Genomic DNA, 17,903 nt, shown 5'->3' on the forward strand with positions numbered 1-17,903 from the left:
TTGTATAGCGCCGTCGGCAGAGCGCGCAGCGCCTCCGCTTCCATCCAACCGATGGACGTATACGCGGCCTCCAAGCGGAGTCGAAACGCCGTTCAGTCGCCCTTCGCCGCTACAAACTCTCGGATGGGAGGCAACCATCTTAGTTGGAATGGCGCTCCTGCGAGTGCCGCCGAGGGTGACTCGATTTTGGTGCCTTCCAGCTCCCTCTGCGCGGATAAAATGGCGGCCGTCGACCATGCTGCACTCGCAGCAGGCAAAATGGCAGCCGGTTTCCACATGGACACCGTGGCGGGAAGCGACCCGGCCGCATGCACCGCGGCCCCTCCAGCAGGCGCAGTTACAGCAAGCCTGGCAAGGAGCTGCACGGCGGAGGACAGCAGATCCCCGAGGCGGCTGGCGAGCTCCCGCCACCCCTCCTCGGCAGACAGCAGCGACGATCCTGCACCCTGCTCCCGCTGCTCCAGTGTCCCAGACGCCGGGGATGTTGGGGGGATAACGTTCCCGCAATCTTCATCCTCCGACGACACTACAGGTGGGTTATTTTGCTTCGCCATTTTTGACATGAATAAATCTTTTCTTGACACTTCTGACGCCAGTTGTCGTGACGCAGATCGGAGACAGTAATACTTGGAGGCACGTCTTTATTGAACAAGCACCATCGGGATATATACACACCCTACGTGGGTGCACACTATTATAATTAAGACCGTCGATTGTCAGTGGTACTCCTTAGCTCCTACAGTTGGTAGGCTTCGATTTAAAGCTTTTCGTGACTACAGGGATTCATATTCTTGGTTCTTTCGGTAAAGTCACGTAGAAGGAAAATAATAAAAATAAAACAATAAAATTATCACGACGTTTCAATTGCAACACAAGCAATCATCATCAGGTGTGAAAACCACATTAATATATATTTTTTAAAAGTGGTCGGGTGATTTTCAAAATGTTCTTGCTGTGGTTTTCACACCTGATGATGATTGCTTGTATAGCAATCGAAACGTCGTGAAAATGTAATAGTTTTATTTTAATTATTTGATTATTTCCCTTCTACGTGACTTTACCTAAAGAACCAAGTATATATTTCGATTTAAAGCTTTCGTGACTGCAATGATTCATCTTCTTTGGTTCTTTCGGTAAAGTCACGTAGAATGAGAATAAAATAATAAATTGATAAAATAAAATAACACAATAATATTCTCACGACGTTTCGGCCACAACACAAGCGGCCTTCATCAGGTGAAGGGGGCGAGACTGTCTGGTAGGACAGCGCTGTCCTACCAGAAGGGGGCGAGACTGTCTGGTAGGACAGCGCTGTCCTACCAGACAGTCTCCCCCCTTCACCTGATGAAGGCCGCTTGTGTTGTGGCCGAAACGTCGTGAGAATATTGTGTTATTTTATTTTATCAATTTATTATTTTATTCTCATTCTACGTGACTTTACCGAAAGAACCAAAGAAGATGAACCAAGTATATAGTTGGTAGGCTGTCTGACTAACAGCACCCCGGGATGGTGAAAACGGAGACGACGAGGAGATGGTGATGACGATGAGATGGCGACGACGATGGTCTTAAACAGCCACGATGGGAATTCCTCTTCCAGCAACAGCCCCGAGCTCCTGCTCAGGGCCCCCTCTTATGCTCCCAGCATGGCCTTGCTACGCCCTGGCCACGCCCCCCTTCTGGAAAACAACTAGCGGGTTCCCGGGACTTCTCGATGGGCCCCTTCTATGACCTTTCCCCTAGATGTCCCCCTCTTGTATATACTGTGGCCTGCTGACGCGAGTACTGCCATACAACTGCAGTTACCCTTTTCCGCCAGCAGCCAGCGCTATACCCCTATACTCATACTAATCTTATTATCCAGTCTGGTTAACAAAATACTACATCAAGGTTGTGAATTATAGTGATCATTGATTATCCTGTGCATGAATATCCGGCTTCCAACATTATCCAGCGTTTCCGGCCCAATCTGGCGAAACTGGCAAAACCACTCCAAATGCTGTAACCATTACGGCGATCGGCACCATGTACGTGACGAAAAAAGTAGCTTTGCATGATTTCGGCGTTAAATATTATATACAGTACATGATACACAGCACAGTAACTGATAAAAATAAGATGTTTATTTTTGTCTATTTCTGTTTACTTATGCCAATTACATAGTAAATACATTTAGAACACAAACAAAAAACATGTAACAACACCGAAAAATGTAATGTCATGTAATAATGTGAATAAAAAAAACGTTTAAATAATCATTAGTGATTAGTGGGAGTTTTTGAAAATCCAGCACCCCATCCCCCCCAGAAGCCACCAAGTTTGTGAACCCCCAATGACAATTATTGAAATGCCATAGTTTTACCATGATAGCCTTCTTGAATCAAAGCCAGTCTTTTCTTAAATATCAAATAGGGTTGAAATTAACCAATTCCATGTCTTTTGAAACAAAATGATGTATGAATTAAACAAGTAATAATTGAGGTTCAGGGTATGTGAAACATTTAACAAAGCCCTGATTTCATTAGAATCACGTGTTTAAATAATTAGGTAAATCTTCAGGGGTGAGTTTGGGAGGCTCCACCCTATATAAAGATCAGAAAGTTTGTGAGTTTGGTCTTCACCATACAGGTGTGTGGAAACAAGTGATGCCACAATCAAAATCAATCTCTGAGGACCTCAGAAAAAGAGTTATAGATGCTCAATAGTTCGGAAAGGGTTACAAAACCATTTCTAAGGATTTGGGGATCAACCAATCAACTAAGACAAATAGTCTACAAATGGAGGAAGTTCAAGACCACAGTCACTCTACGCAGGAGCAGTCGTCCTACCAAAATCTCTCCAAGAACTGGAAAATCATCAAGGAAGTCACAAGAACCCCAGAGAAACATCCAAGGATCTGCAGACCACTCTCGTCTCGGCTAGTGTGAGTGTCCATGACTCAACTATCAGAGAAAGACTGAACAAGAATGGTGTTTATGGGAGGATAGCAAGGAACAAACCACTGCTCTCCAAAAAGATAATTGCTGCCTGTCTGACATTCGCCAAAAAGCACATAGATGATCCACACAAGACGTCTGTAACAATGTTCTCTGGACAAAGGTAGATCTATTAGGTTTCAATGAGAAACGTTGTTAGGCGAAAACTAAACACTGCAATGTATCAGAAGATTATAAAGGAGAATGCCAGGCCATCCATCCATGAGCTGAAGCTGAACCGAAAGTGGGTCTTGCAGCAACACAATGATCCTAAACATACAAGCAGATCTACAAAAGAATGGCTACGGAAGAAGAAATTACGTATTTTAAAATGGCCTAAACCCTATAAAAAAATTTGGTAGGACTTGAAGCGAGCTGTCTATGCAAGGAAACCCATATCAGCAAGCTGAAGACGTTACAGGAATCACTTAGTTGCAGTCATTACTGCCCAAGGGGGTGTCACCAGTTACTGAATCTAAAGGTTCACATACTTTATCACACATGATTATTGAATGTAGAATCATGAGGAGGAATAAACGTTGAAATAGGATCATGGTTTTGTGTCATTTGTTTATTCAGGTTATCTTTATCTATAATTAGGACTTAAATTAAGATTTCATAACATTTTAGGTTTGAAATCTATAAAAAGGGGAAAATCCTAAGGGGTCTACAAACTTTTATTGGCATACAGCGTAATTAGCGTAAATTAATTAACATCACAAAATAATGAATGTATCTTCTTTGGCTCTTTCGGTAAAGTCAAGTAGAATGAGAATAAAATAATAAATTAATAAAATAACACAATAAAATTGTCACGACGTTTCGGCCACAACACAAGTGGCCTTCTTCAGGTGAAAGAAACAGACCTGTCAGGACGACAGAGCTTCAATGAACGTTGTTAAGATTCGTAGCGTCTTTTAAGCTGGTTTAGAGAAGTGAGGCACCTTGACAAAGGGGTTTACATATCAAACAGGAGAATTTAGCATTTAAATAGCTGAGTGATTAGCTTGTGACTGGTCATAGAAATAGCTATGTTAAAGTCAAAGCTTACACATCCACAGAGGCACCTAGTACAAATCAAACAGGATAATTTAGCATTGAAATAGCTGAGTGATTAGCTTGTGACTGGTCACAGAAATGGGTATATTAAAGTCAAAGCCTACACATCCACAGAGGCACCTAGTACAAATCAAACAGGAGAATTTAGCATTGAAATAACTGAGTGATTAGCTTGTGACTGGTCATAGAAATAGCTATATTAAAGTAAAAGCCTACATATCCACAGAGGCACCTAGCACAAATCAAACAGGAGAATTTACCATTGAAATAGCTGAGTGATTAGCTTGTGACTGGTCACAGAAATGGCTATGTTAAAGTCAAAGCCTACACATCTACAGAGGCACCTAGTACATGGACGCCAAAGGGGCTGCAACAACTCGACTATCATATAGTAAACCGATGTTAAAAAACCTAAGTCTAAATTACATGAATATAATAAATGTACTCAATATATTCTTCAATAAGCTGAGCTATTAACAGTAACTGGGTATACACTACACTATATAATGAATACCATATAGCAAACCAATAAAAAATTAAATATAAACTACCTCAATATTTTGATTTAAAGCTTTCGTGACTGGAGTAATTCATATTCTTAGTTCTTTCGGTAAAGTCACGTTGAAGGGAAACAACAAAATAATAAAATATATATAAAACAATAAAAATTCTCACGACGTTTCGACCATAACACAAACGGTCGTCTTCAGGTGTGTTGGTTTGCATAAAGAACTAAGAATATACCTCAATGTTATCAATAAACTCTATATATTCTTCAATCTGCTAAGCTACCAACAATAAGTCGTTATATATCACAATGCTATATGGCGAAAAAATGGGTGGATTCTTACCCTCAACTTCAGCACACGGACAGCTACGAGCCCCGTTCAGACGGACGAGTTCATCCATGGTCGGAACGGAGGAGGGGGAGAGAGACAGCTGCGAGGCGCTGTTATACTCCATGTTGTAAACCATACCATTAACCGTGGTGTGAGAGGCATTAAGAGTCAATGCCAGCGAAAGAGCTGCGGTCTGAAGGTTATCGTAAAACACGATAATTTAGAACCGAAATGGTTTAAAACATCTTTCCAATGGTTACTAAGCCAGAATCCATCTTCTCGGTTGAAATTGTCTCTGTGCTTGTATATGTGAATGGCCTTATGAACGAATCTCTCATGGTAGCCGGTTGGTTTGCAACGAACCTCCGTCTTGGAGAAGTCAATGTCATGTGAGCCCACTGAATTATAACAGTGATCTGCCACGGCAGAGGAGTTCGTTCTACCGTGTTTCAAGTCTGCTTTATGTTCGCAGATGCGGTCCGAGATATGTCGTTTGGTTTCTCCAATGTAGCAACTACCACAGAGGCACTTTAGTTTGTAAATGCCCGGGTACTGTATGTCTGGAACAGCATCTTTTACAGATGGAACCAGATCACGGATTTTATGTACTGTGTTGAATCGGACCTGGATCTTGTGTTTATTCAGGATTTTGGAGATCTTTTTAGTGACCCCTGCAATGTAGGGTAAGGTGATGGTTTTGAGTGGCTCCACAAGAGGATCCTTCTTCATGACTGGAGTGATGGCTTTGCGGATTGTGCAGTCGGAGTAACCATTAGCCCAGAGAGCCTGGTGTACGTGCTTGAGTTCATTGGTAATGTGTTCCTGGTCGGAAATGCATTGGGCGCTATGGTATAGAGTCTTGATGAGGGAGTTCTTCTGGGATGGATGGTGGTGGGAATCCGGTTTCAAGTAAGCATTTGTATGGGTAGCTTTCCTGTAGACAGAGTGGCTCATTGAACCATCATGTCTCCTTTTAATTAAGACATCCAAAAAGGGTAGTTTGCCATCTTTTTCGACCTCCATGGTAAATCTGATGGCTGGGTGTATGGAATTGATGTGGTCGCAGAATTGGTCTAGAGCAGGCTGGCCATGTGGCCAGATGACGAAAGTGTCATTCACGTACCTCTTCCATAAGGTCGGGCGTAGAGTGGCAGTCTGGATGGCGTCAGTTTCAAATTTTTCCATGAATACGTTGGCTACAACTGGAAATAGGGGGGAGCCCATTGGGGTGCTCTCAGTTTGTTTGTAGAAAGTTCCATTCCAGGTGAAGTATGTGTTGGTTAAGCAATGTCTCACCAGGGGGGGTACATCAGTATGCAGTCCTTGATGAACCAGGTCTTCAATGATAGCGATGGTGTCAGGTACCGGGACTTTGGTGAACAAGGACACCACATCAAAACTGACAAGCAGGTCGTCTGGGGACAGGGAAATGCCTTTGATTGTCGATACCAGGTGAGTGGAATTTAGTACCGCAGAGGTGGTTTTTCCAGTGAAAGGTTGCAGTATATCAGCAAGAAAACGTGCCAGTTTATAGGTGGGGGAGTTGATAGTAGAGACGATGGCACGAAGGGTGTATCTTCTTTGTGTATCTTTGGAAGGCCATATAATCTTGGTGGTCTGGCAGCAGAGGGTTTCAACGAGAACTGTTTGGTTTGATCAATTAATTCTGTTGAATAAGAGATGATTTTGTTCGTTTTGGTAACCAGGCCGTTGGTGGGATCTCTTTTTATTTTTGTATAGCTGCCATCGTTGAGTAGTTCTTGAATTTTGTTGTTATATTCTGCTTTGTCCATGATGACAGTGGCATTGCCCTTGTCGGCTGAGAGGATGACAATATCATCTCTCTTTTTTAATTGAGATAATTCAAAGCGTTCATCTTTGCTGATGTTGCTAGGTGGCAACTTAGCGTTTTTGAGGGTTGCAGCGATTTCAGATCTTGCTACGTCTGCAGAGATGTGACTCAAGCCCTTGAGTGCAACGTCAACATGGGCAATGTTATCATTAACCGGTATGTGTCTCAGTGTGACAGCAAAGTTTAGACCTTTAGCGGATTTCAGACCATCAGAAATGGAACTGTTACTGCGATTAATTACGACTTTGTTAACGTCTATCTTTTCGGTGTGTGGATCCGATTTTTTGTTGGAGTGGTGATTGAATTTGGAAATCAAATTGTCCCTACATTTGGTCGACATAGTGGCAGCCGAAGAGGTAGTCATATTGTCTACATGTTCCCAATCCGATGTAGACATTGTTGTTGACAATGTTAAGTGTGATTTGTAGAGTGTCTTGTCTAACTGATCGAGTTTGGTGCGTGTAAGTCTGATTTTTTCCGAGATAAGAGCGAAGCTAGTTCTAGCTAGAATTCGTTTTGCATTGAGAGAAGTTGCAGCAGCAGAGGTTAGTGTAAATGTGGTTGGTATTACCTTAGAGTCGCGGCATCTCTTCAGAAAGGTGAGAGACTCGATTAGTTGAGCCTTCCTATCCCGGAGTCTGTTGAATGATCTTAAGGTTGTGTGGAATCCCTCCCCGTAGAGGCGGTTAAATTTCGATTTAAAGCTTTCGTGACTGCATCGGTTTACTATATGATAGTCGAAGTGTTACAGCCCCTTTGGCGTCCATGTACTAGGTGCCTCTGTAGATGTGTAGGCTTGGACTTTAACTTAGCCATTTCTGTGACCAGTCACAAGCTAATCACTCAGCTATTTCAATGCTAAATTCTCCTGTTTGATCTGTACAAGGTGCCTCTGTGGATGTGTAGGCTTTGACTTTAACATAGCTATTTCTATGACCAGTCACAAGTTAATCCCTCAGTTATTTCAATGCTAAATTCTCCTGTTTGATTTGTACTAGGTGCCTCTGTGGATGTGTAAGCTTTGACTTTAACATAGCTATTTCTATGACCAGTCACAAGCTAATCACTCAGCTATTTCAATGCTAAATTCTCCTGTTTGATATGTAAACCCCTTTGTCAAGGTGCCTCACTTCTGTAAACCAGCTTAAAAGACGCTACGAATCTTAACAACGTTCATTGAAGCTCTGTCGTCCCGACAGGTCTGTTTCTTTCACCTGAAGAAGACCACTTGTGTTGTGGCCGAAGCGTCGTGAGAATTTTATTGTGTGGTTTTATTATTTTATTATTTTATTCTCATTCTACGTGACTTCACCAAAAAAAACAAAGAAGATTAATCCTTGCAGTCACGAAAGCTTTAAATCGAAATTTAACCGCCTCTACGGGGAGGGATTCTACACAACCTTAAGATCATTTAACAGACTCCGGGATAAGAAGGCTCAACTAATCGAGTCTCTCACCTTTCTGAAGAGATGCCGCGACTCTAAGGTAATACCAACCGCATTTACACTAACCTCTGCTGCTGCAACTTCTCTCAATGCAAAACGAATTCTAGCTAGAACTAGCTTCGCTCTTATCTCGGAAAAAATCAGACTTACACGCACCAAACTCGATCAGTTAGACAAAACACTCTACAAATCACACTTAACATTGACAGCAACAATGTCTTCATCGGATTGGGAACATGTAGACAATATGACTACCTCTTCGGCTGCCACTGTCGACCAAATGTAGGGACAATTTGATTTCCAAATTCAATCACCTCTCCAACAAAAAATCGGATCCACACACCGAAAAGATAGACGTTAACAAAGTCGTAATTAATCGCAGTAACAGTTCCATTTCTGATGGTCTGAAATCCGTTTTAGCTAAAGGTCTAAACTTTGCTGTCACACCGAGACACATACCGGTTAATGATATCATTGCCCATGTCGACGTTGCACTCAAGGGCTTGAGTCACATCTCTGCAGACGTAGCAAGATCTGAAATCGCTGCAACCCTCAAAAACGCTAAGTTGCCACCTAGCAACATCAGCAAAGATGAACGCTTTGAATTATCTCAATTAAAAAAGAGAGATGATATTGTTATCAGCCGACAAGGGCAATGCCACTGTCATTATGGACAAAACAGAATATAACAACAAAATTCAAGAACTACTCAATGATGACAGCAAAACAAAAATAAAAAGAGATCCCACCAACAGCCTGGTTATCAAAACGAACAAAATCATCTCTGATTCAACAGCATTAATTGATCAGACCAAACAGTTCTCGTTGAAACCCTCTGCTGCCAGACCACCAAGATTATATGGCCTTCCAAAGATACACAAAGAAGATACACCCCTTCGTCCCATCGTCTCTACTATCAACTCCCCCACCTATAAACTGGCACATTTTCTTGCTGATATACTGCGACCTTTCACTGGAAAAAACACCTCTGCGGTACTAAATTCCACTCACCTGGTATCAACAATCAAAGGCATTTCCCTGTCCCCAGACGACCTGCTTGTCAGTTTTGATGTGGTGTCCTTGTTCACCAAAGTCTCGGTACCTGACACCATCGCTATCATTGAAGACCTGGTTCATCAAGGACTGCATACTGATGTACCCCCCCTGGTGAGACATTGCTTAACCAACACATACTTCACCTGGAATGGAACTTTCTACAAACAAACTGAGGGCACCCCAATGGGCTCCCCCCTATCTCCGGTTGTAGCCAACGTATTCATGGAAAAATTTGAAACTGACGCCATCCAGAATGCCACTCTACGCCCGACCTTATGGAAGAGGTACGTGGATGACACTTTTGTCATCTGGCCACATGGCCAGCCTGCTCTAGACCAATTACACGACCACAACAATTCCATACACCCAGCCATCAGATTTACCATGGAGGTCGAAAAAGATGGCAAACTACCCTTTTTGGATGTCTTAATTAAAAAGAGACATGATGGTTCAATGAGCCACTCTTGTCTACAGGAAAGCTACCCATAAAGATGCTTATCTGAAACCGGATTCCCACCACCATCCATCCCAGAAGAACTCCCTCATCAAGACTCTATACCATAGAGCCCAATGCATTTCTGACCAGGAACACATTACCAATGAACTCCAGCACGTACACCAGGCTCTCTGGGCTAATGGTTACTCCGACTACACAATCCGCAAAGCCATCACTCCAGTCATGAAGAAGGATCCTCTTGTGGAGCCACTCAAAACCATCACCTTACCCTACATTGCAGGAGTCACTAAAAAGATCTCCAAAATCCTGAATAAACACAAGATCCAGGTCCGATTCAACACAGTACATAAAATCCGTGATCTGGTTCCATCTGTAAAAGATGCTGTTCCAGACATACAGTACCCGGGCGTTTACAAACTAAAGTGCCTCTGTGGTAGTTGCAACATTGGAGAAACCAAACGACATATCTCGGACCGCATCCGCGAACATAAAGCAGACTTGAAACACGGTAGAACGAACTCCTCTGCCGTGGCAGAGCACTGTTATAATTCAGTGGGCTCACATGACATTGACTTCTCCAAGACGGAGGTTCTTTGCAAACCAGCCGGTTTATGAGGCCATTCACATATACAAACTCAGAGACAATTTCAACCGAGAAGATGGATTCTGGCTTAGTAACCATTGGAAAGATGTTTTAAACCATTTCGGTTCTTAATTAATTGTATTTTACGATGACCTTCAGACCGCAGCTCTTTCACTGGCATTGACTGTTAATGCCTCTCACACCACGGTTAATGGTATGGTTTACAACATGGAGTATAACAGCGCCTCGCAGCTGTCTCTCTCCCCCTCCTCCGTTCCGACCATGGATGAACTCGTCCGTCTGAACGGGGCTCGTAGCTATCCGTGTGCTGAAGTTGAGGGTAAGAATCCACCCATTTTTTCGCCATATAGCATTGTGATATATAATGATTTATTGTTGGTAGCTTAGCAGATTGGAGAATATAGAGTCCATTGATAACATTGAGGTAGTTTATATTTTAGTTTTTATTGGTTTACTATATGGTATTCATTATATAGTGTAGTGTACACCCAGTTACTGTTAATAGCTCAGCTTATTGAAGAATATATTGAGTACATTTATTATATTGATGTAATTTAGACTTAGGTTTTTTCACATCGGTTTACTATATGATAGTCGAGTTGTTGCAGCCCCTTTGGCGTCCATGTACTAGGTGCCTCTGTAGATGTGTAGGCTTTGACTTTAACATAGCTATTTCTATGACCAGTCACAAGCTAATCACTCAGCTATTTCAATTCTAAATTCGCCTGTTTGATTTGTACTAGGTGCCTCTGTGGATGTGTAGGCTTTGACTTTAACATAGCTATTTCTATGACCAGTCACAAGCTAATCCATCAGTTATTTCAATGCTAAATTCTCCTGTTTGATTTGTACTAGGTGCCTCTGTGGATGTGTAGGCTTTGACTTTAACATAGCTATTTCTATGACCAATCACAAGCTAATCCCTCAGTTATTTCAATGCGAAATTCTCCTGTTTGATTTGTACTAGGTGCCTCTGTGGATGTGTAGGCTTTGACTTTAACATAGCCATTTCTGTGACCAGTCACAAGCTAATCACTCAGCTATTTCAATGCTAAATTCTCCTGATTGATTTGTACTAGGTGCCTCTGTGGATTTGTAGGCTTTGACTTTAACATAGCTATTTCCATGACCAGTCACAAGCTAATCACTCAGTTATTTCAATGCTAAATTCTCCTGTTTGATTTGTACTAGGTGCCTCTGTGGATGTGTAGGCTTTGACTTTAACATAGCCATTTCTGTGACCAGTCACAAGCTAATCACTCAGCTATTTCAATGCTAAATTATCCTGTTTGATTTGTACTAGGTGCCTCTGTGGATGTGTAAGCTTTTACTTTAACATAGCTATTTCTACGACCAGTCACAAGCTAATCACTCAGCTATTTCAATGCTAAATTCTCCTGTTTGATATGTAAACGCCTTTGTCAAGGTGCCTCACTTCTCTAAACCAGCTTAAAATACGCTACGAATCTTAACAACGTTCATTGAAGCTCTGTCGTCCCAACAGGTCTGTTTCTTTCACCTGAAGAAGGCCACTTGTGTTGTGGCCGAAACATCGTGAGAATTTTATCGTGTTATTTTATTTTATTAATGTATTATTTTATTCTCATTCTACGTGACTTTACCGAAAGAACCAAAGAAGATGAATCCTTGCAGTCACGAAAGCTTTAAATCGAAATATAATGAATGTACTTAAATATTGGTTGCAAAATGTTAGGTGTTAAATCATATTCCTGATATCCACAAACTTCACACAAAGATCTACAGCAGGTAAGTAGACAGACTCACACAGAGATACACACTCATAAACAGACCCACGGACTCATCAAGAAACCCACAGACACAAACCACAGATGCACTTACTCTGTTGTATATAAAACAAGGGTAGATTGAATTAAGATATCCAGTAAAGAAAATCTGATCTAAAATTAACTTTTACTGTCCTGCCGGAAAGTGAATATGACAGGCAACTCTTTACAATGTGGTCCACTATTTGAAGTGCACCACAATTGCAATGTGGATTGTCTATTAAATGCCGCTTATGCATCACAAATTATCCATATCACCCATGAGAAGCCCTGATGTGGTTTATGATCAACCATTGATTGTGGGAAGCCAGGAGGTTTGGCAATGGGATCTTCATTTTTTTTTAGCTACACTGGCCCATTGGTGATGCCACCTTTCCTCTGGAGTGATGTTCGACCCCAGAAGAACCTCTGCTGTTCTCCAGAACGATCAGCGTACTTTTCGTATAGGTGGTGGTGGATAGTCAAGATCTTATGTAAATGAGGAAGTGTTGTGTTTGTTAGGTTATTTTTTTTTATTCTCACAATGCGACATTCGTTCTTGCGTCGGATTATAGGACTATTTGCAAGTACAGCCAGCATCGGGAGTGGTGATGACTTCAAAGACAGACTCACATTAAGGCACAGAAACTCCTTCAGAGACAAACTCAGAGAGAGTCACAAGATTCACAGAGACACAGCTTCATTCAGAGACACTCACACAGACCCAAAAACTCACACAGACTCAAAGATGCAGAGACTCACTCAAACAATGAGTCAAGATCCAAAGGCTCAAATACAAGCCCACTCAGAGACATAATCACAGATACCCAAACTCAGAAAGAGATCTAGAGACTCACACAGACGACTCACAGGCTCACAGAGACCCACAGAGACCCACTGACTCACAGAGACACACAATCACTTAAAGACAGAGTGACTCACAGACATGCACAGAGACACTCACTCAGAGAGATTCACAGAGATACGCAGACGAACACAGAAACCAGCGTAGATGCATCGACACACATTTACACAGAGACATACACTCGCGTCTGAGACAGTCTCAGTGAATCTCATAGAGTCTAACAGAGACTCGCAAGAACTCTGAGAAACTCACCGGCGCAGGTGGTTGAGCACGGTGATGTTAGCATAGGTGTAGTACAGGTAGTATGAGTACGATGGGTTCTTGCTCTGAGTCCACTGTCCGGGCAGCGGACTGTTCACAGTGAACACGCCCTCCTCTGGCTTCGACTCATCATCCACACTGTCAAACCCAGTCACCTGGAGACAAGGAAGCATGTGTTTGAAAATCCTGGACAGTTTAGGTCACCACAGACTGTATAGCGGTCACGTGACAACAATAAACGATCAACAAAATTGCTGGAACTGTCACACAAAAAGTGGATGTGTATAAATGCAAATAAGTGCACAGAGACACACAAACTCACATCCAGACAAACAGTGGTGCATAGAGACATTCACATAGAGACCTACAGAGATGTGTAGAGACAATTCACATAGACATGCATACACACAGATTCGCACAAAGATACACACTCACAGACACCCACGCTCATACACAAACTACTAACTCCATTGTACAGAAATACAACTGTAGATCGAATTGAGATATCCAGTCAATAAATCTACTGATACTCTTTGGTTATATTCGGTAAAGTCACGTAGGTAAATAATAAAACAACAATAAGCACGACGTTTCGGCCACAACACAAGCGGCCTTCATCAGGTGAAGGGACGAGCCTGTCTGGAGGACAGCGCTGGAGTGGAAGAAGCCACGCTTAGATCACGACATTTAAGCTGTGAGAAGAAGAAGAAGACCACGGGCTTTGACAAAGGAATTAGCATATAATTTAGCATTGAAATGGCTCATTTAAACCGAGAGGATGGTTTCAAATTAAGCAACCACTGGAAAGATGTTCTAAATCGAACTAAACATTAAACTAATTTCAATGGTACAGTATATTTTTCGAGTAGTGGTACCCCAAACTTTTGCAGCTCTTATAAATTCCCATTTTCACACCATCAATAGGTAAAATACCCCTCCCCCCTTTCTCCCCCCCCCCCCTCGCCAAACTGCAAGTCCACCGGCACGTACACCACCTCTTTGCTCGCACACAGGTCCGATGTCTGAGCGTGGTTGTGTTTCGCTAAATTCTCCTGTTTGATGAGTACTAGGTGCCTCGGTGAATGTATATACTCTGACTTTAACATAGCTATTTCTGTGACCAGTTACTAGCTAATCACTCAGCTATTTCAATGCTAAATTCGATGTTAATTCCTTTGTCAAGGGGCACCTCTGCGGATGTGTATACTTTAACTTAGCTATTTCAATGCTAAATTATATGCTAATTTCCTTTGTCAAAGCCCGTGGTCTTCTTCTTCTCACACAGCTTAAATGTCGTGATCTAAGCGTGGCTTCTTCCACTCCAGCGCTGTCCTCCAGACAGGCTCGTCCCTTCACCTGATGAAGGCCGCTTGTGTTGTGGCCGAAACGTCGTGATTATTGTTGTTTTATTATTTACCTACGTGACTTTACCGAATAGAACCAAAGAGTATGGATCCTTGCAGTCACGAAAGCTTTAAATCTAAAATCTACTAATGCAAAATCAGAGATAGAGATTCAAACTTATGTGATCGGCAAAAGTCGATCACCTCACTTGTCAATTTGGAAGGGACGCTGAGAGATGAACCATATTCAACGAATAAACAACAAATCGACACTCACTGAATCTATTGAACCGAGTTGAAATAGGGAGTGCTCAATTCCCATTGGCGACCCGTCACATGGAGAGATGACGTGTTGAGCAGTCTGATTGTACGGTGGTGAAACACTTCAAATCAGATTGGAGAGATTAATATGAAAAAATCATGGATGGGAAAAGTGAAATATACATGGGGAGTCAGAGGACAGTTATGGGAGGTGATGGGGATTGGTGGAGAGACAGAGAAAGTTGAAGGGTGGAGAAGTGGACAAGGGGAGTTGGCAAGATAGAGTTCAGGGTGCCTAAACAGAGTAATTCCCACAAGTTGGTATGTGCTGTAGGTTGTACGTGTTGAAGATAAATAAAGTGCAAGTTAAAACACCCATAAGAGGCTTTTGGGTGAGATTGCATACGTATATTTTGTTAAACCCGCCACTACCCCACAGCCAATTAGTAAGGTTTGTCACCTAAACAAAACATGCCAATTCGTTACTTGTTCAGCACACTGGTGTGTTAGAGAGTAAACCTACATTTACAATTAAGAGTACGACATTTCGCCGGTAATTACAACCAGCCTCATCAGGTGACAGCCAGAGTTGTGATAGGACATAACCTGGCTGGAACTACTTCACAAATTGAAGAACCTCGGAGAGCACACATGGAGTGTGGTGTCCATCTTCACTGCATTTGGTGCATGTGAGGCGATCCAGGTTTCCGCTACGACAGCTACGTCTAACTGCTTTAAACTTGATCCGTATTTATTTGAGTTTGGCCCCGTGGAAATGTTATACAAAAGTTCTAGTCACTAATTCTCCACCACCCAACCAGATTGTCACATTTTCAGACATTAAAGACTAGCCTTTTGCAATAAAATTGAGCACAGTATAATAGTATCGTGTGTAAATTTAATGGCAGTGAATCTTGCACGAAAGAATGTCATCAAACACTACACTGCATTTAACTGTAGTACTGTATTAATGGCAGTGATGCTTGCACAAACTGTCATAAAGACCTCACTTCATGTGACTGACCTTAAATTAGCCTTTTGGCCGTCCTAGGACGGAATCGGTAATATTAAAGATGTACATTTACGTTTTCTTGTGATTGTAATTTTTTTAGGAATTGTTGCACGTAAATATATTTTTCTTAACTTAAAAAATGAAACCTCGGTATACGATATTTTGCGTGAATCTCTTGTACTGTATTAATGACAGATTCTTGCACAAAAGTGTCATAAAACACCTCACTTCATGTCACTGGAGCACTGCGTTTAACTCGCCTTCAATTTGTTCAAAATCACTGCTCTGATACTTTCTTTTGTTCTGCTTTCATGCGCTGGGGTTGTAATAAATAAAAAATCGATACAATGTCTGGAAAATGGCAGAGAAATGTATCTATTTTATCATAATTTAGAAGCAAAATCTTGATTTGAAGCTTTCGTGACTGCAGGAATCCATACTATTTGGTTCTTTCGGTAAAGTCACGTAGTTATAACGAACCAAAGAGTTTAGAACCAAACATTTGACTTACCTTTTGTTTCAAGTGCTGAAGAAATAAATAAAGACACCAAATACACTGTGTTGCTGCGTATAATTATTTATTTGATTAACTTACATTAAAGAAGCGTACAATTTAAAGTGAATTTGCGTTAAAAAATGTCTTTCCGCTCGACCTGCGGGAGTGTAAAAATCCACCCGATCACGATTATTGAGAGGAGTGGGCCTCTTTTGCAGTGACGTCACGTACAGATGTAGCACTGTGCAGCGTATATTATTTTTTGGCCGTCACTTTCTGTAAAGAAACTTCATATTTTAAGGTACTTTGCGAAAAAAAAAATCTTCCCGCTCGACCTTCTTCCGCGTGAGTGTGAAAATCCACCCGCTCATGATTATTTATTAATGACGAGGGGGGGGGTGCGGCATGTGGAGTGACGTCACGCGCCGTTACGGACATTTCTGGGCTATTATAATTGTAATCTATTTGGACCTTTTTGCCAGTTTCTTTTAGGATTTTATATCACGCTTGAGTCAAAGCACTTTACAAGAATACAAAATTGTACATTAGTATTTGTTGATGGGGAAAAGGGATGGGATTTGAGTATTGGGGAGAGGAAGTAATGGCAAAGAAGCGTGATGACAGGAAAAGGGAGGGGCGAGGTTAAGAACGGGAAGGGGGAGGATGGTTAGGGTTTTAAGGACGAGGACAGAAATAGTAGTGGGATACGCTATCATATCTGTCAACCCCTTATCAGTGCCTACCTTATTACAGACCAATTCAGACCGTATTGGTTACCCCGTGCCTTTATAAATCTCAAAGTTCATCCGAAAATGTCCCATCACAAGGGAGTAACAAAAAAAAAAATTTGCTCATATTGAAACAGCTGTACACTGTATAGACCTGAAAACTTAATTTCCCGGTATAAAATTACGGGTAAACCGTATGGGTTGACAAGTATGCGCTATTGAAAAAAAATTAGTCTGGCACTGGTGAGCCAAGGCCATAAAGAAGGCTGCCTCTAGGGTAGGCCAATCAGTTTCAAAGACAATGCATATATTATCAGAGCATGTTGGTTTGCATGGTTTTCCACAAGTATGTGTGGTTAATACAGACTTGATGCCGTGCAATAGGTATCTATTTGGTGTTTGAACATTTTAACATCTCCTGCTTTATTGCCAGAAAGGGTAAAGCCTATTCTTATTGTTTTTTTGTTATTTTAAGAAATCCGTTTCAATAGTCTTCTTTGAAAATCTATTAAATGTATTTATAAATATAGTAGACAGGGAGGATGGCCGCGGATAATTAAAAATCGTGGAAAATCTAAATATATTCATTTTCTATGAATCTTGATTCCAAAAACCACTAAAATGTATATGTAGTGGGTATAAAACTTGCAGAGACTTCTCTCTTCTGGAAGCAGCACGTTTATTATAACATAACAATAACACAAAGGGGTATGGCCCCTTCCACCCGATTCTTAGGGAGGTATTTCCTCCGGCTAGCCTGCCTTACACTGGTTATGCTCTAGCTTCTTCACTGGTTAAGTTTTTGCCCGACCCTAGCCAGGGGTTCGGGTTCAGCCCTTTGGGCTGTTCGCTTCGGGTCTTCAAGG

At 41.8% G+C, this 17,903-nt stretch overlaps 1 protein-coding gene across 7 annotated transcripts in view; it reads right to left on the reverse strand.

Moving 5' to 3' along the window:
• The window catches only part of LOC116942254 (AMP deaminase 2-like), a 72,097-nt gene that overhangs the window by 21,722 nt on the left and 32,472 nt on the right, over positions 1-17,903 (reverse strand). For all 7 annotated transcript variants that reach the window (XM_076066953.1, XM_076066950.1, XM_076066952.1 and 4 more), the window contains one exon: positions 13,189-13,352. In XM_076066953.1, the coding sequence (XP_075923068.1) occupies positions 13,189-13,352 (164 nt within the window). The remainder of the gene's footprint in view (positions 1-13,188; positions 13,353-17,903) is intronic.

The sequence above is a fragment of the Petromyzon marinus genome, chromosome 14 (genome assembly GCF_048934315.1).
Source record: "Petromyzon marinus isolate PM22_M1 ecotype Great Lakes invasive population chromosome 14, UKy_Petmar_22M1.pri1.0, whole genome shotgun sequence".
Taxonomy (NCBI): Eukaryota; Metazoa; Chordata; class Hyperoartia; order Petromyzontiformes; family Petromyzontidae; genus Petromyzon; species Petromyzon marinus.